Consider the following 13435-nt stretch of genomic DNA (forward strand, 5'->3'; position numbering starts at 1 on the left):
TTTTATTGCAAAGGGAAGGGTCACTGGAAGCGGAACTGCCCCAAATACTTAGCGGACAAGAAGGCCGGCAACACTAAAGGTATATTTGATATACATGTAATTGATGTGTACCTTACCAGTACTCATAGTAACTCCTGGGTATTTGATACCGGTGCCATTGCTCATATATGTAACTCACAGCAGGAGCTGCGGAATAAACGGAGACTGGCGAAGGACGAGGTGACAATGCGCGCCGGGAATGGTTCCAAGGTCGATGTGATCGCCGTCGGCACGCTACCTCTACATTTACCTACGGGATTAGTTTCAAACCTCAATAATTGTTATTTAGTGCCAAGTTTGAGCATGAACATTGTATCTGGATCTCGTTTTATACGAGATGGCTACTCATTTAAATCCGAGAATAATGGTTGTTCTATTTATATGAGAGAAATGTTTTATGGTCATGCTCCGATGGTCAATGGTTTATTCTTAATGAATCTCGAACGTAATGTTACACATATTCATAGTGTGAATACCAAAAGATGTAGAGTTGATAACGATAGTCCCACATACTTGTGGCACTGTCGCCTTGGTCACATTGGTGTCAAGCGCATGAAGAAGCTCCATGCTGATGGACTTTTAGAGTCTCTCGATTATGAATCATTTGACACATGCGAACCATACCTTATGGGCAAAATGACCAAGACTCCGTTCTCCGGAACAATGGAACGAGCAACCAACTTATTGGAAATCATACATACCGATGTGTGCGGTCCAATGAGCTTTGAGGCTCGCGGAGGATATCGTTATGTTCTCACTCACTGATGACTTGAGTAGATATGGGTATGTCTACTTGATGAAACACAAGTCTGAGACCTTTGAAAAGTTCAAGGAATTTCAGAGTGAGGTAGAGAATCAACGTGACCGAAAAATAAAGTTCTTACGATCAGATCGTGGAGGAGAATATTTAAGTCACGAATTTGGTACACACTTAAGGAAATGTGGAATCGTTTCACAACTCACGCCGCCTGGAACACCTCAGCGTAACGGTGTGTCCGAACATCGTAATCACACTCTATTGGATATGGTGCGATCTATGATGTATCTTACTGATTTACCGCTATCATTTTGGGGATACGCTCTAAAGACAGCTACATTCACTTTAAATAGGGCACCGTCTAAATCCGTTGAGACGACACCGTATGAATTATGGTTTGGGAAGAAACCTAAGCTGTCATTTCTAAAAGTTTGGGGATGCAATGCTTAAGTCAAGAAACTTCAACCTGAAAAGCTCGAACCCAAGTCGGAAAAATGCGTCTTCATAGGATACCCTAAGGAAACCATTGGGTATACCTTCTACCTTAGATCCGAAGGCAAGATCTTTGTTGCCAAGAACGGATCCTTTCTGGAAAAAGAGTTTCTCTCGAAAGGAGTAAGTGGGAGGAAAGTAGAACTCGATGAAGTACTACCTCTTGAACCGGAAAGTAGTGCAGCACAGGAAAATGTTCCTGTGGTGCCTACACCGACTGGAGAGGAAATTAATGATGATGATCAAGGTACTTCGGATCAAGTTGTTACTGAACTTCGTAGGTCCACTAGGACACGTTCCGCACCAGAGTGGTACGGCAACCCTGTCTTAGAAATCATGTTGTTAGACAACGGTGAACCTTCGAACTATGAAGAAGCGATGGCGGGCCTAGATTCCAACAAATGGTTTGAAGCCATGCAATCCGAGATAGGATCCATGTATGAAAACAAAGTATGGACTTTGACAGACTTGCCCGATGATCGGCGAGCGAAAACAAATGGATCTTTAAGAAGAAGACGGACGCGGATGGTAATGTTACCATCTATAAAGCTCGACTTGTCGCTAAGGGTTATCGGCAAGTTCAAGGGATTGACTACGATGAGACTTTCTCTCCCATAGCGAAGCTTAAGTCCGTCTGAATCATGTTAGCAATTGCCGCATACTATGATTATGAGATATGGCAGATGGACGTCAAAACGGCATTCCTTAATGGTTATCTTAAGGAAGAGCTGTATATGATGCAGCCGGAAGGTTTTGTCGATCCTAAGAATGCTAACAAGGTATGCAAGCTCCAGCGATCCATTTATGGGCTGGTGCAAGCATCTCGGAGTTGGAACATTCGCTTTGATGAGATGATCAAAGCATTTAGGTTTATGCAGACTTATGGAGAAGCCTGCGTTTACAAGAAAGTGAGTGGGAGCTCTGTAGCATTTCTCATATTATATGTAGATGACATACTTTTGATGGGAAATGATATAGGACTTTTGGACAGCATTAAGGCCTACTTGAATAAGAGTTTTTCAATGAAGGACCTTGGAGAAGCTGCTTACATATTAGGCATCAAAATCTATAGGGATAGATCGAGACGCCTCATAGGTCTTTCACAAAGCACATACCTTGATAAGATTTTGAAGAAGTTCAAAATGGATCAGTCCAAGAAAGGGTTCTTGCCTATTTTGCAAGGTGTGAAATTGAGCTCGGCTCAATGCCCGACCATGGCAAAAGATAAAGAAGAGATGAGTGTCATCCCCTATGCCTCAGCCATAGGATCTATTATGTATGCCATGCTGTGTACCAGACCTGATGTAAACCTTGCCGTAAGTTTGGTAGGAAGGTACCAAAGTAATCCCGGCAAGGAACACTGGACAGCGGTCAAGAATATCCTGAAGTACCTGAAAAGGACAAAGGACATATTTCTCGTTTATGGAGGTGACGAAGAGCTCGTCGTAAAGGGTTACGTCGATGCTAGCTTCGACACGGATCTGGATGACTCAAAGTCACAAACCGGATACGTGTATATGTTGAATGGTGGAGCAGTAAGCTGGTGCAGCTGCAAGCAGAGCGTCGTGGCGGGATCTACATGTGAAGCGGAGTACATGGCAGCCTCGGAGGCAGCGCATGAAGCAATTTGGGTGAAGGAGTTCATCACCGACCTAGGAGTCATACCCAATGCGTCGGATCCGATCAAACTCTTCTGTGATAACACTGGAGCTATTGCACTTGCCAAGGAGCCCAGGTTTCACAAGAAGACCAGGCACATCAAGCGTCGCTTCAACTCCATTCGTGAAAATGTTCAAGATGGGGACACAGAAATTTGCAAAGTGCATACGGATCTGAATGTCGCAGATCCGTTGACTAAACCTCTTCCGCGAGCAAAACATGATCAGCACCAGAACTCTATGGGTGTGCGATTCATCACAATGTAACTAGATTATTGACTCTAGTGCAAGTGGGAGACTGTTGGAAATATGCCCTAGAGGCAATAATAAAAGGATTATTATTATATTTCCTTGTTCATGACAATTGTCTTTTATTCATGCTATAATTGTATTATCCGGAAATCGTAATACACGTGTGAATACATAGACCATAATATGTCCCTAGTAAGCCTCTAGTTGACTGGCTCGTTGATCAACAGATAGTCATGGTTTCCTGACTATGGACAGTGGATGTCGTTGATAACGGGATCACATCATTAGGAGAATGATGTGATGGACAAGACCCAATCCTAAGCATAGCACAAGATCGTGTAGTTCGTTTTGCTAGAGCTTTTCCAATGTCAAGTATCTTTTCCTTTGACCATGAGATCGTGTAACTCCCGGATACCGTAAGAGTGCTTTGGGTGTACCAAACGTCACAACGTAACTGGGTGACTATAAAGGTGCACTACAGGTATCTCCGAAAGTACCTGTTGGGTTGACACGGATCGAGACTGGGATTTGTCACTCTGTATGACGGAGAGGTATCTCTGGGCCCACTCGGTAATGCATCATCATAATGAGCTCAAAGTGACCAAGTGTCTGGTCATGGGATCATGCATTACGGTACGAGTAAAGTGACTTGCCGGTAACGAGATTGAACGAGGTATTGGGATACCGACGATCGAATCTCGGGCAAGTAAAATACCGATTGACAAAGGGAATTGTATACGGGGTTGTTTGAATCCTCGACATCGTGGTTCATCCGATGAGATCATCGAGGAGCATGTGGGTCATGCCAGTGCCAACTACCACCTCGCTGGACAGAGCCTTGCTCAGGCCTATCGGCCCAATGTCCGACATGACCAGAACTACAATATGAATGGAAGACCACCACCACTGACACGTGACCGCACAGAGCTCAACCGCCGCTAGATCAAGAGCACACAACCACCAGGTCGGTGTCGCGCCTCTGAACTGAGCACTGTGACTGCCTCAAGCATGCCCACCATTGCACCTTAACCGTGCCATCACGCCGTCATCTCACATCGGCGCCACCGCCGGAAGCTCATGATCGAACTATTGTGCGCCATGGCGAGGCCCACACCCACGCGAAGCCGGGACGTACCCCGTGAGAGGATGAGCATCCTCGCCGTAACCGATACTGCACGGGCTTCGCCCGGTGATGCCTTTAGGCAACCACGAGGGAGAGGTTGAGATGTGACATGATCGTGCTTTGGCGGCACTATGAGTATATTGGTCTTAACTATTATGATTCAGTATTCTGCAAATTGTCCTATGTGATTTAGTAAAGAAAATATGTGACTACAAGTAGATTGATTAATTACTTGTTTGGAAATGTGTTGTGAATTTTCATGTTCTTTAACATGGTTGCCTTGTTTGACCCAATGAAAACAACTTGTGACATTAGTAAATGTCTTGATTGTGTTTGATATGTTTTTCTGATAATTAATGAAATAACGGTTGGTTTCAGCAACATATTTACAAAAGTGTGCCATACTTCCCCCTCAAAATGTTTAGTTTGGATGTTCATGTGTAATGCTTAGTTTGAACTCATATCATGTAATGTTGAAGAACTAATACTAGAGGCATGTCCACAGCTTGATATATCTCAATCATTTTGGTAGCATCTTTGGTACACAACTTTTCCTGCAAGTTATGATGGTTAGTTTCAGCTATGATAGTTTTTATGTCATTAGATCATGCCTGCAAGTTGTTTCACCTGTTATAACTCTAAACAGGTGAGCACGAGGATGGTAGACTAGGTTATCGGTGGGGAGGGCTTAGATTTAGGATCACATGTATTGAACAAGTTTTAATGCCTTCTCCGATGGTTTCACAGAAGAACGGTCTAATTACCCATAATTACCTAATTATTATGTAAGGTTCCTAGACATGTTGGAATAGGAGAACCGATGAAGGATCCCCATTATGGATCCAACTAAATATAGAGCCCATTCCTACAAAAGTAAAAGAGCTTAAACTTAGGTTATTAGCTCGTCTAGATAAGCACTTTGTCGTGAGTGATATCGTCAATGTGGTGTCGCAATATCCACTACCAAGCCTGCTCATTTAATATTAATAGCTTTCTTCACTACTTGTTACTTGCAACTATCAGGTAATTCAACTCTCATTTACTTTACTTACAACTATCACCACTGTCAAAACTCCCTTATAGTTACTACTAGCTAAATACTTGTGTGTTGCTATGGAACAAAAAACATCTTGAGAGATCGAGTGGAGATACTTTTGTTATGAGCATGTGTGTGAAGCTAAATATTTTTACCACCTCACAAGTGGCCATGTCCTCATCTCTATCGACCATGTCTCACCTCTCTGCATTTGTTTTTCCAGTCCTACATCTTATTCCTAGCTATAGCAAAACTAATTGGTCCTTAGGTTTTACCAATGACTAAGCCAATATACATAACACTATCATTGCATACGTCATATTTGTCCACTCATCATCACTATGTTGACATTTTGTACTAGCTAAGAGCATCAACTCATAGAGTTAGTTCCACATTTCATGTTTCCCTCATGTCCACATGAAACTACTTAAAGTCCCACTCCCCTTAATACCGATGCTTACTTTAGGTACCCTCTTGTCTACTCGCTCACTACACAAAACCATTGCTTCTTGCTCCTTGAAACTTATGAGAAATAGTATGGTAAAAAGTATTGGGGTGTGTTGGATTATTTATGTTCAAAGATTCTTATGTGTGAATAGCCTAACATCTGAGGGCTGAATTAGAAATTACAAAGTTTCCATAGACCTAAGTGTAAGATTTAGGGACTAATACGTTAATGTGGTAAGTCGTAGGATTAAAATGCCAAATAGCAAAATTATGAGGCTATCTAGAATGGATGGTTGCCAATTTTTGTGAAATGGAATGAATAAACAAATTTCATTAATTATCATTGTTATTTCATACTTGTTATCATGCATGAATTATGTACCAGTTTTGTTCCTCATTTGTGTGAGGCAACAATTATATAATTAATATCCTTAATTAGTCATGTTATTTCCTTACTTATCATCAAGCATTAATTGTGTATTATTTCTTCCTTATTTGTTGGATTTATTACTAGCTTATGTACCTATGCTACTTTGGGCCAACTATTGTATGGGCCGAGAGAGAGAGAGAGAGAGAGAGAGAGAGAGAGAGAGAGCATGTGAGTTGGAGAACTAACCATCACAACAAGGACCACCAATTCCCCTTTAGTACTAAATATTGTGTAAGATTTTCTTCCACATTTGTTGAACTTATTACATGATTCTTTGGTTGGGCTAGGATGACAAAACTATTGTATGAGCCATGCAATTGGAGGAAGAAGAACAAGTGTGGTGGAGAACAACCTATCATGATGACGACCACAAAATCCCCTTTAATAGTAAAGACTATACTCCATCGAGTTATTGTTATAGGTGTTCTTGCGAGTACACCTAAAGCTAAACTCTTATCAACATTTTGTCACTCATATCATGTTGTACATAAATTTGGGTCAAATGCTTCCCAACAAAGACTTCCTTGGTCCCCTTCACTTGCACGTATCAAGCTTCCACGTTATCCCAAATACGTTCCTCAAAAAGTCCACTATATCTACCTAATTCCATAGCAATTTCTCGTGTATACAATATTTTTAGTTGAGTTCTTCTGGTGAGGCATGAGACAGAGAGAGAGAGAGAGAGAGAGAGAGAGAGAAAGAGCTTTTAATTTGGATGTTATCACTAAGTATCATCCATATTCTTCATGCATTTTGAGCTTTATTTGATGTCCCTTGTGAATTGATTTAAATACTTTGTGCAACTCAATGACCACTTGAGAGACTTCAAAAGGTTAAAATGAGAGTTGAAAGTTTCTTGAGTCAATTTTGAAAGTTGGCCAAAGTGAGGCTTCAAATTTCCTTTTTCCATTTATTCAAATAAAGATAAAAGAGAGAAGAGAATATGACTTCTTCAAAGTGGCATTAAAAGTATGGAAAAAGGGTTTGGGACAGATTTTGATGCATTCCAAATTTATTTGCAAATAATTGTATTGCCTATTAAATTTGGGACAGACTTTGACGCATTCGCTACAAGATCTATGGTGAGCTCACCAGTGGTGGGCCGACGTCTATTGAAATTTTTTTGTAGTACTACTAGCAAAAATGCTTGTGCGTTGCCACGGGAGAAAAAAAATCACATGATGTAGCCTAATAAGCATGGCTAAACCACCTGGACAACATCAAGGAAGTCCACCTGAGAAAAGTCGTGTCGGCATCCAGGGATAAAACACGCTAGAAGTCTGAGTGAATAAGGTTAACCGCAAGGCCGCGTACAAAGAAGGTGTGCGAATTTGCCCAAGGAGAAAATGATTGATTTACACTGACCGAGAGCGGCATGGCGGATGAACGGCGTCGATCGAGAATGGCGGCTGACGATGATGTTTACTCGGAAGGGTGAGGCATTTAGAAGGAAGTAAATTTTTAGAGTGGGGAACTAGAAGAAAGAGGGTGTGCTGGATCGGCACGCCTCCCTGCGGGGTCGGCCTGGGCCCAGTGCTGGGTGGCGGAGGAGCCGGCAGCGGCGGCTGCTGCTGGAAAGGCGCGGGTGGCGCCGGTGGCGCTGCGAGGGTCGGCACCGGCCACTGCGGCCATTGGGGGGTGGTGGCGGGCGGCGGTTGTATCGTCAGTTGGTGCTAGAGAGGCCCCGCGAGCGCCGAGGGGACCGAGTACCATGGCAGGGCAGCCGGCCCAGTAGCGGTGGCCGGCGGCAGGGGCGGCGGCGGCCCGTAGGAGCTGGCGAGGTAGAGTCGTATCCCTTGGACGGCGGTAACGAGGTCGTTGAGGACCCCGGTAATCTCCATCGGGGAGTAGACGGCGGCGGGTGGCGTGGTGGAGGGCGGCGTCTGGCCGGTGGAGGCGCCGACGGTGAAGCCCAGCGGTGCGTTGGGGAGGGCCAGCGGCACGGTGGAGAGGGTCGGCAACGCGGTGGTGATGGGCAGCGGCGAAGTGGGCAGCGGTGTGGTGGGTGGTGGTGCAGACATGATTGGAACCGAGTTACCTGATACCAAATTGATAGGAGTTAGGACCCTACCGGGTCTAGGGCGGAGGTTGTACGGGAAGGAGGAGGGTGGACGGGGACGCGAGCGCAGCTGCCGGCGGCAGGGTGCCGTGGCGCGCTGGAGAAGAGGCGGCGGCGGCGCAAGGCGCGGCTAGGGTTTAGGGGCCTGGCTCCTCTGGGAACCGGGCAATAGGATTTGTCTTATTGCTTAATTCTCAAAAGAGTCTTACAACTTGTTTATATAACCGTGGTGCTAATAGAATAAGATAACTTGTGGGCTAAGCCCTTAACTAAACCTGCCCGGTGGGCTTCCTACGGACATAAGTCTGCCCGGTCATAACAAGAACATCAAAATTAGCAATGGGGGCATAGCAAACACATCTGACACCCAACAAATCCACGACAACTATCAACATAAATATACAGATCCTCCGCTCCCCACCCCGAGCTGTTTACATCAATTTTTGGATAAGCGGACAGTTTGCGATACACTACATATTTCAGTTAGAAGTATACCATATCAAAAATCATGAGCTTTGATATTTCAGTCGGCCAGGTAAATAGGGAAGTGTGTCCTAAAGTTCATACATACTACTATAAAATAGTTTCATGGTTCTGAACTTCGACGTCTTAAAATTATTATTATTTTCATGTGGGAAAAATCTTAAAGTTATGTGGTGGGCTGCTTAATTAAGAGCAAGGCTGCCTAATTAAGAGCAGCCTCAGTATTTATGGTATCGGTGGCAGTACTTGTCGAATTGTGTTGTCCAAGTAGCCAACCACCTTCAAGAAAAACATTAGTGGCACGTCTGCTCTCTGTATATGTTGGCAAGAACAATGTCTTATCAGTTATGGATAGAGAAACTAAAATGTGAAACAGACATTGAACAGTTTCCAGTTCATAAGGGCATCTCTAATGCGGGGCGCTAGGGGACGGCGCTAGGAAAAATTTCCTACCCGATCGACGGTTGCTTCGTCTATTCCCAGTGTCGGGGTTGGCATCGATGCCAAATTGTGCAGCGAGCGCTTAGCGTTTTAGCCCCACGAGATAAGGCAGGAAGTGTTGTTTCTGATCCAAAATTAGCGCTAGTTGTTAGCGCCCCGCGATGGAAGAGATGACGCTAGCGCTGGTTGTTAGGTGTTCATTATTTTTGTTTTGATTTTCTTTCCGTCTGTAAGCGCCTGCCATTGTAGATGCCCTAAATGCCTAAACTTGATGGACATTGTCTTGAGCTGCAATTCAGTAACGGTTATGCACCCTCAAAGGCCACAAGCAGCAGCATGCCGACCATGGCCATCAAATGCAGCACTAAAGTAGTGATCTAAACGCTCTTATATTAGTTTACGGAGGGAGTAATTATATAACAGAAATCTTTGGCGCATGTCACTTAGCTTGGGCAAGCAACATACCTCGTCCTCTTGGTTAGCCCAAACAAACTGAGCCTCAAGTCAGTACCTGCACATTTTACAGTATTCATGAAAAGAAAAAATAAACAGAACTGCAAACCAGCAAGATCAAAACACAAACAGAACATCAAATTTCAGCAATTACTCGCCTTCTTTCACCAATCATAGAAGAACTGGCAAGTAGTCCTCTAGCGGGCACATGAGATTAGTCGTGCTAGATTTTTCATAGAGCAGTGAAAGAGAAAATCCAACCGAGTGTCAGTTTAGTACAGAGAATCCTAACATGCAAGAAATGAGTGATTGACAATGGACGAAGCAATTGCCATCCCAATAGCCGCAAAACTCGCACAGGCGGACGCATTAGACAACCCCATGTCCTAGCATACGCAATCTGGCGCAATACCCATTCTAATCACCATCAACATAAGCAAATGTAAGATCACGGCGGCGACGAGAGCCGAGAAGTGGCATCATCAACGGCGAGCACCATGTAAGCCCGTTCTAATCACACCCCACCCCAGTGCTCCAAGCACACAGAACACCAAAATTGGCAACGGGAGAGCTAGCCAGCCCCCACCCAAGCGTTCACCGTGTCCTCCCGCCAGCCACTCCCCAACATCCAGGCCCATGGCCCTCCGTCACGTGGAAGTAATCCCCCGTCCATCTGGTGTGGCGGCGCGGAGGGGGTCAGGCGGCCGCCCATAGTGGGGACGGAAATTCTGCCGGAAGCTTTAGCAGGGCTACGCTTGATGTGCCGTGTTGCACCGCACCGCATCATTCCACGTTCCCACCATCGCCCCCCATCTCCATTAATTCCGGTCGGGGCGTACGTACGGGGAGCGGGGTATGGACTGGTGGATCCGGCGCGCCTCCACCGGGAGGAGAGAGAGAACGGATAGAAGGAGATGTTTCCTTTCTTTTTTTTCCACGGACCGTGCCCTTTGATCGCGGGTTTAATACCAGAAACTACAGGGTTTGTTTCGAAAAGTTGCTGAACGAAACGTTTTCTGACTTAACAAAGGACTGTGGGTTGAATTGCCAGGAAACACAGGGACTTTTCTGAAAAAGTGCCGTGACGGTGAGTACGGGGGCAAAAGCAATATCTGCTTTATTATTATTATTATTATTATTATTATTATTATTATTATTATTATTATTATTATATATAGGGAAAGATACTTTGATCCTCTCTATAGTCCTTGTTCTTCTTTGTCTTTTCTTTGCCCTCAGATGCCAGACATACCCCACATGCATCATATGTTCTTTATATTTGCATGTGCATTGCAGCGTCAACCTGAACCCCTTCTTTAGTCCCACCTTACTTGTACTTCAGTTACCCTAAATAAGTTGTATGTAAGACAATTCCTAAAGCTCAACCGTTGAATAGCCGATGCACATAATTCCATTATTTCTATGGCATTATTTGGACAATGGTCACCTGCATATGTAAATCCCCGGTTAACTAATTCCATTATTTGGACAATGGTCACCTGCATACACCTTCCGGCAACCCTCGTCCTGCCCCCTCTCATTTTTTTCATGCATTTATATTTCTATTTAGTTTAATCATCCCCTATATATAGTCGCCAACGAAGTAACCATGTGGCATTGCCTAAGATCCTTCACTTTCTTTTGCATTTACATGTTATTCCTCGAAATCAGCATCCAACCGTCATCATACCCGCCTCACTCTAAATATAATTAATCTAGAGGCGAATAAAGGTTCTAGTTGCATGTCAGCAAAATTACACTCTCAATATAGATTGATGAAAATTTCAAGTAGCCGGTAATTCGCTAGCAGAACTGGGACTTTATATTGCTAAAGATCCATCAACAGACAAATTTAACAATAACAATGCAAAGTTATTGCGGATGCCACAAATTTAACAACAATACAAATTTAATCATACAACATTTATATATCGATGGACATAATTCATTGTTCGGCAAAATTTGAATCCTCCACTCTCGCTCATACATATGCTTAATTTCAAACGAGCAATCTTCTCTATTATGTATGTAGGGAAGGAAGTAGTTCAGGGTCAGGTGGCGTAGTTCTGGACAATCCCGGAGAGGGATGAGTATGTCCCCACGCAGGCGCAGGTAACCCCTACGGTGATGATGAATGAGCATGTCGCAGTCTGTAAAATAGTTTTTAGTGAGGCTCCTCATCATAAATAGGTGCTTTACATAAATTTGCTTGGCAATGTCATCACAATATGACTTCAGAACCTTCTCTGTTCTGCTAGATACAAGTATACTAGTTATAATAAAGAAATGTGATGTTGGAAATATTTGTGTACCTGATACCAAGTCGCTTTTGCCTTAAGGATGGCCAGAAAGCAGGCACAAGGCAGAATGTAGGTCTGCGATGAAAACATATTTTTAGCCTCTCACGAATAGCTTACCAATTACTTGTTATCATCTGATGAAATAATCAGCGAAAACTTACCACAAGCATCGCGAATAAAGAACCAATGAGAGCCATCACAAGTGCTGTCAATTTACATAAAAAGAACAAAAGTCAATGGATAATCGAACGGTGTGCTACTAATGTGTAGTAGGACAAAAATAGAAAGCAAATTAACTTACCAAAGAAGGGAACTGAGAGAGCAATGATGAGGGTTGACACTACCAGGGCTGATCTAAGTATGATTATGTTGGAGTACTTCTGCTGGCTTCGCGGCAGCAACTCTTCCAGACTCATGGCCAGTGGGGTTATGGTCAATGCATATGTGATTCTTTGTTAAGGACATTGCACAATAATCATATACATCACCGAATAATTTCAAAACATTATGTAAAGCATGTACAGAAAAGGCTGCAGTGTCTTCTAGAAAAGCATAGACAAGAAACAGAATTCTCTCCATGTTTCATTTTTAGATTAATAATCCCCTTTCAAGAAAAATAATTGACAAGCCAAGGATATTTGGTTATCGGATTTGCCACCTGCAACAAAAGCCAGGAGCTAAGTCAACATGATTGAGAATGAAGTTACATAAAACATGCTTAGTACAGAACAAAGTGATCTGAAATAGTCTTGACAAGTGCAATTACCGTAGCCCAGACGGCAATCTTGGAAACCACCGAATTCTCCGGTAAGTTGAGGGTGAACTGAGACTCGGTGGATTCACCTAACATTTTGTATCCCATCACCGCAGCGGCAGTAAACAAAATGGTAGAGAACCCAATGTTGAAATTACAGAAACACAAACCAAATCTTAGTGCTGAAGCTCCAAAAAAACTAGGAATACATGGATGGACTACATATAGGTTATCCCAAAGTAACTAATTTACCAGGTGAAAAGAATGGATGGAAACTGGTTGCGGTTCTTCAGACAAGAGGAGATGTTTGGGAACACTCCATGGCCCGAGTAGCAGTAACCGTACAGTCCAATCACGATAGGAATCCCTGGAAGGTTTAACGCGGTCCCTTTGTTCTCGAAGCCGACATGGTCAACAACCCCAATCCAGCATAGGCACATGACCACAAGGATTGATGCAACCACACCACCAGCTACAAAGTACAGAGCATATAAATAAAGTGTGAGCCTTGTGAGACATATGTTAAAAATAATGTTTAAATAGAAGCAGCAAGTGAACACTGACCTGAAATATAGCTCAGGCATGTAAGGTCACGGAGCCAAGTGGTCGGCATGACAACAAGGGTCGTCAAGATTGCGAAGAACACGTGCGAGTTTATCGTCAAGCCCCCAATGTTGAGGTGTACATTGGGGAACAACTTTGAAAGATTGG

General features: G+C 43.6%; 1 protein-coding gene across 1 annotated transcript; it reads right to left on the minus strand.

The window, feature by feature from the left end:
• Positions 1 to 11666: 11666 nt before the first annotated feature.
• LOC119325396 (amino acid transporter AVT1B-like) lies at positions 11667 to 12864 on the minus strand. The gene is made up of 6 exons (XM_037599148.1): positions 12737 to 12864; positions 12609 to 12628; positions 12272 to 12414; positions 12132 to 12175; positions 11983 to 12045; positions 11667 to 11820 (listed from the first exon to the last, which is right to left on the minus strand). Exons 1-6 carry the CDS (start codon positions 12830 to 12832, stop codon positions 11722 to 11724), a joined length of 465 nt encoding a protein of 154 aa, XP_037455045.1. The 5' UTR covers positions 12833 to 12864; the 3' UTR covers positions 11667 to 11721.
• Between the last annotated feature and the right edge of the window lie 571 nt (positions 12865 to 13435).

The sequence above is a fragment of the Triticum dicoccoides genome, chromosome 6B, assembly GCF_002162155.2.
Source record: "Triticum dicoccoides isolate Atlit2015 ecotype Zavitan chromosome 6B, WEW_v2.0, whole genome shotgun sequence".
Lineage (NCBI taxonomy): Eukaryota > Viridiplantae > Streptophyta > Magnoliopsida > Poales > Poaceae > Triticum > Triticum dicoccoides.

Excerpts from the sequence above, each read along its gene's own strand:
- LOC119325396 (XM_037599148.1), bottom strand. The coding sequence starts at position 12,832 with ATGGGATACAAAATGTTAGGTGAATCCACCGAGTCTCAGTTCACCCTC. Across the intron at positions 12,415-12,608 it reads GTGGCAAATCCGATAACCAA|ATATGCATTGACCATAACCC; the intron begins ATATCCTTGGCT and ends ACAAAGAATCAC. Across the intron at positions 11,821-11,982 it reads CAAAAGCGACTTGGTATCAG|ACTGCGACATGCTCATTCAT; the intron begins GTACACAAATAT and ends ACTATTTTACAG.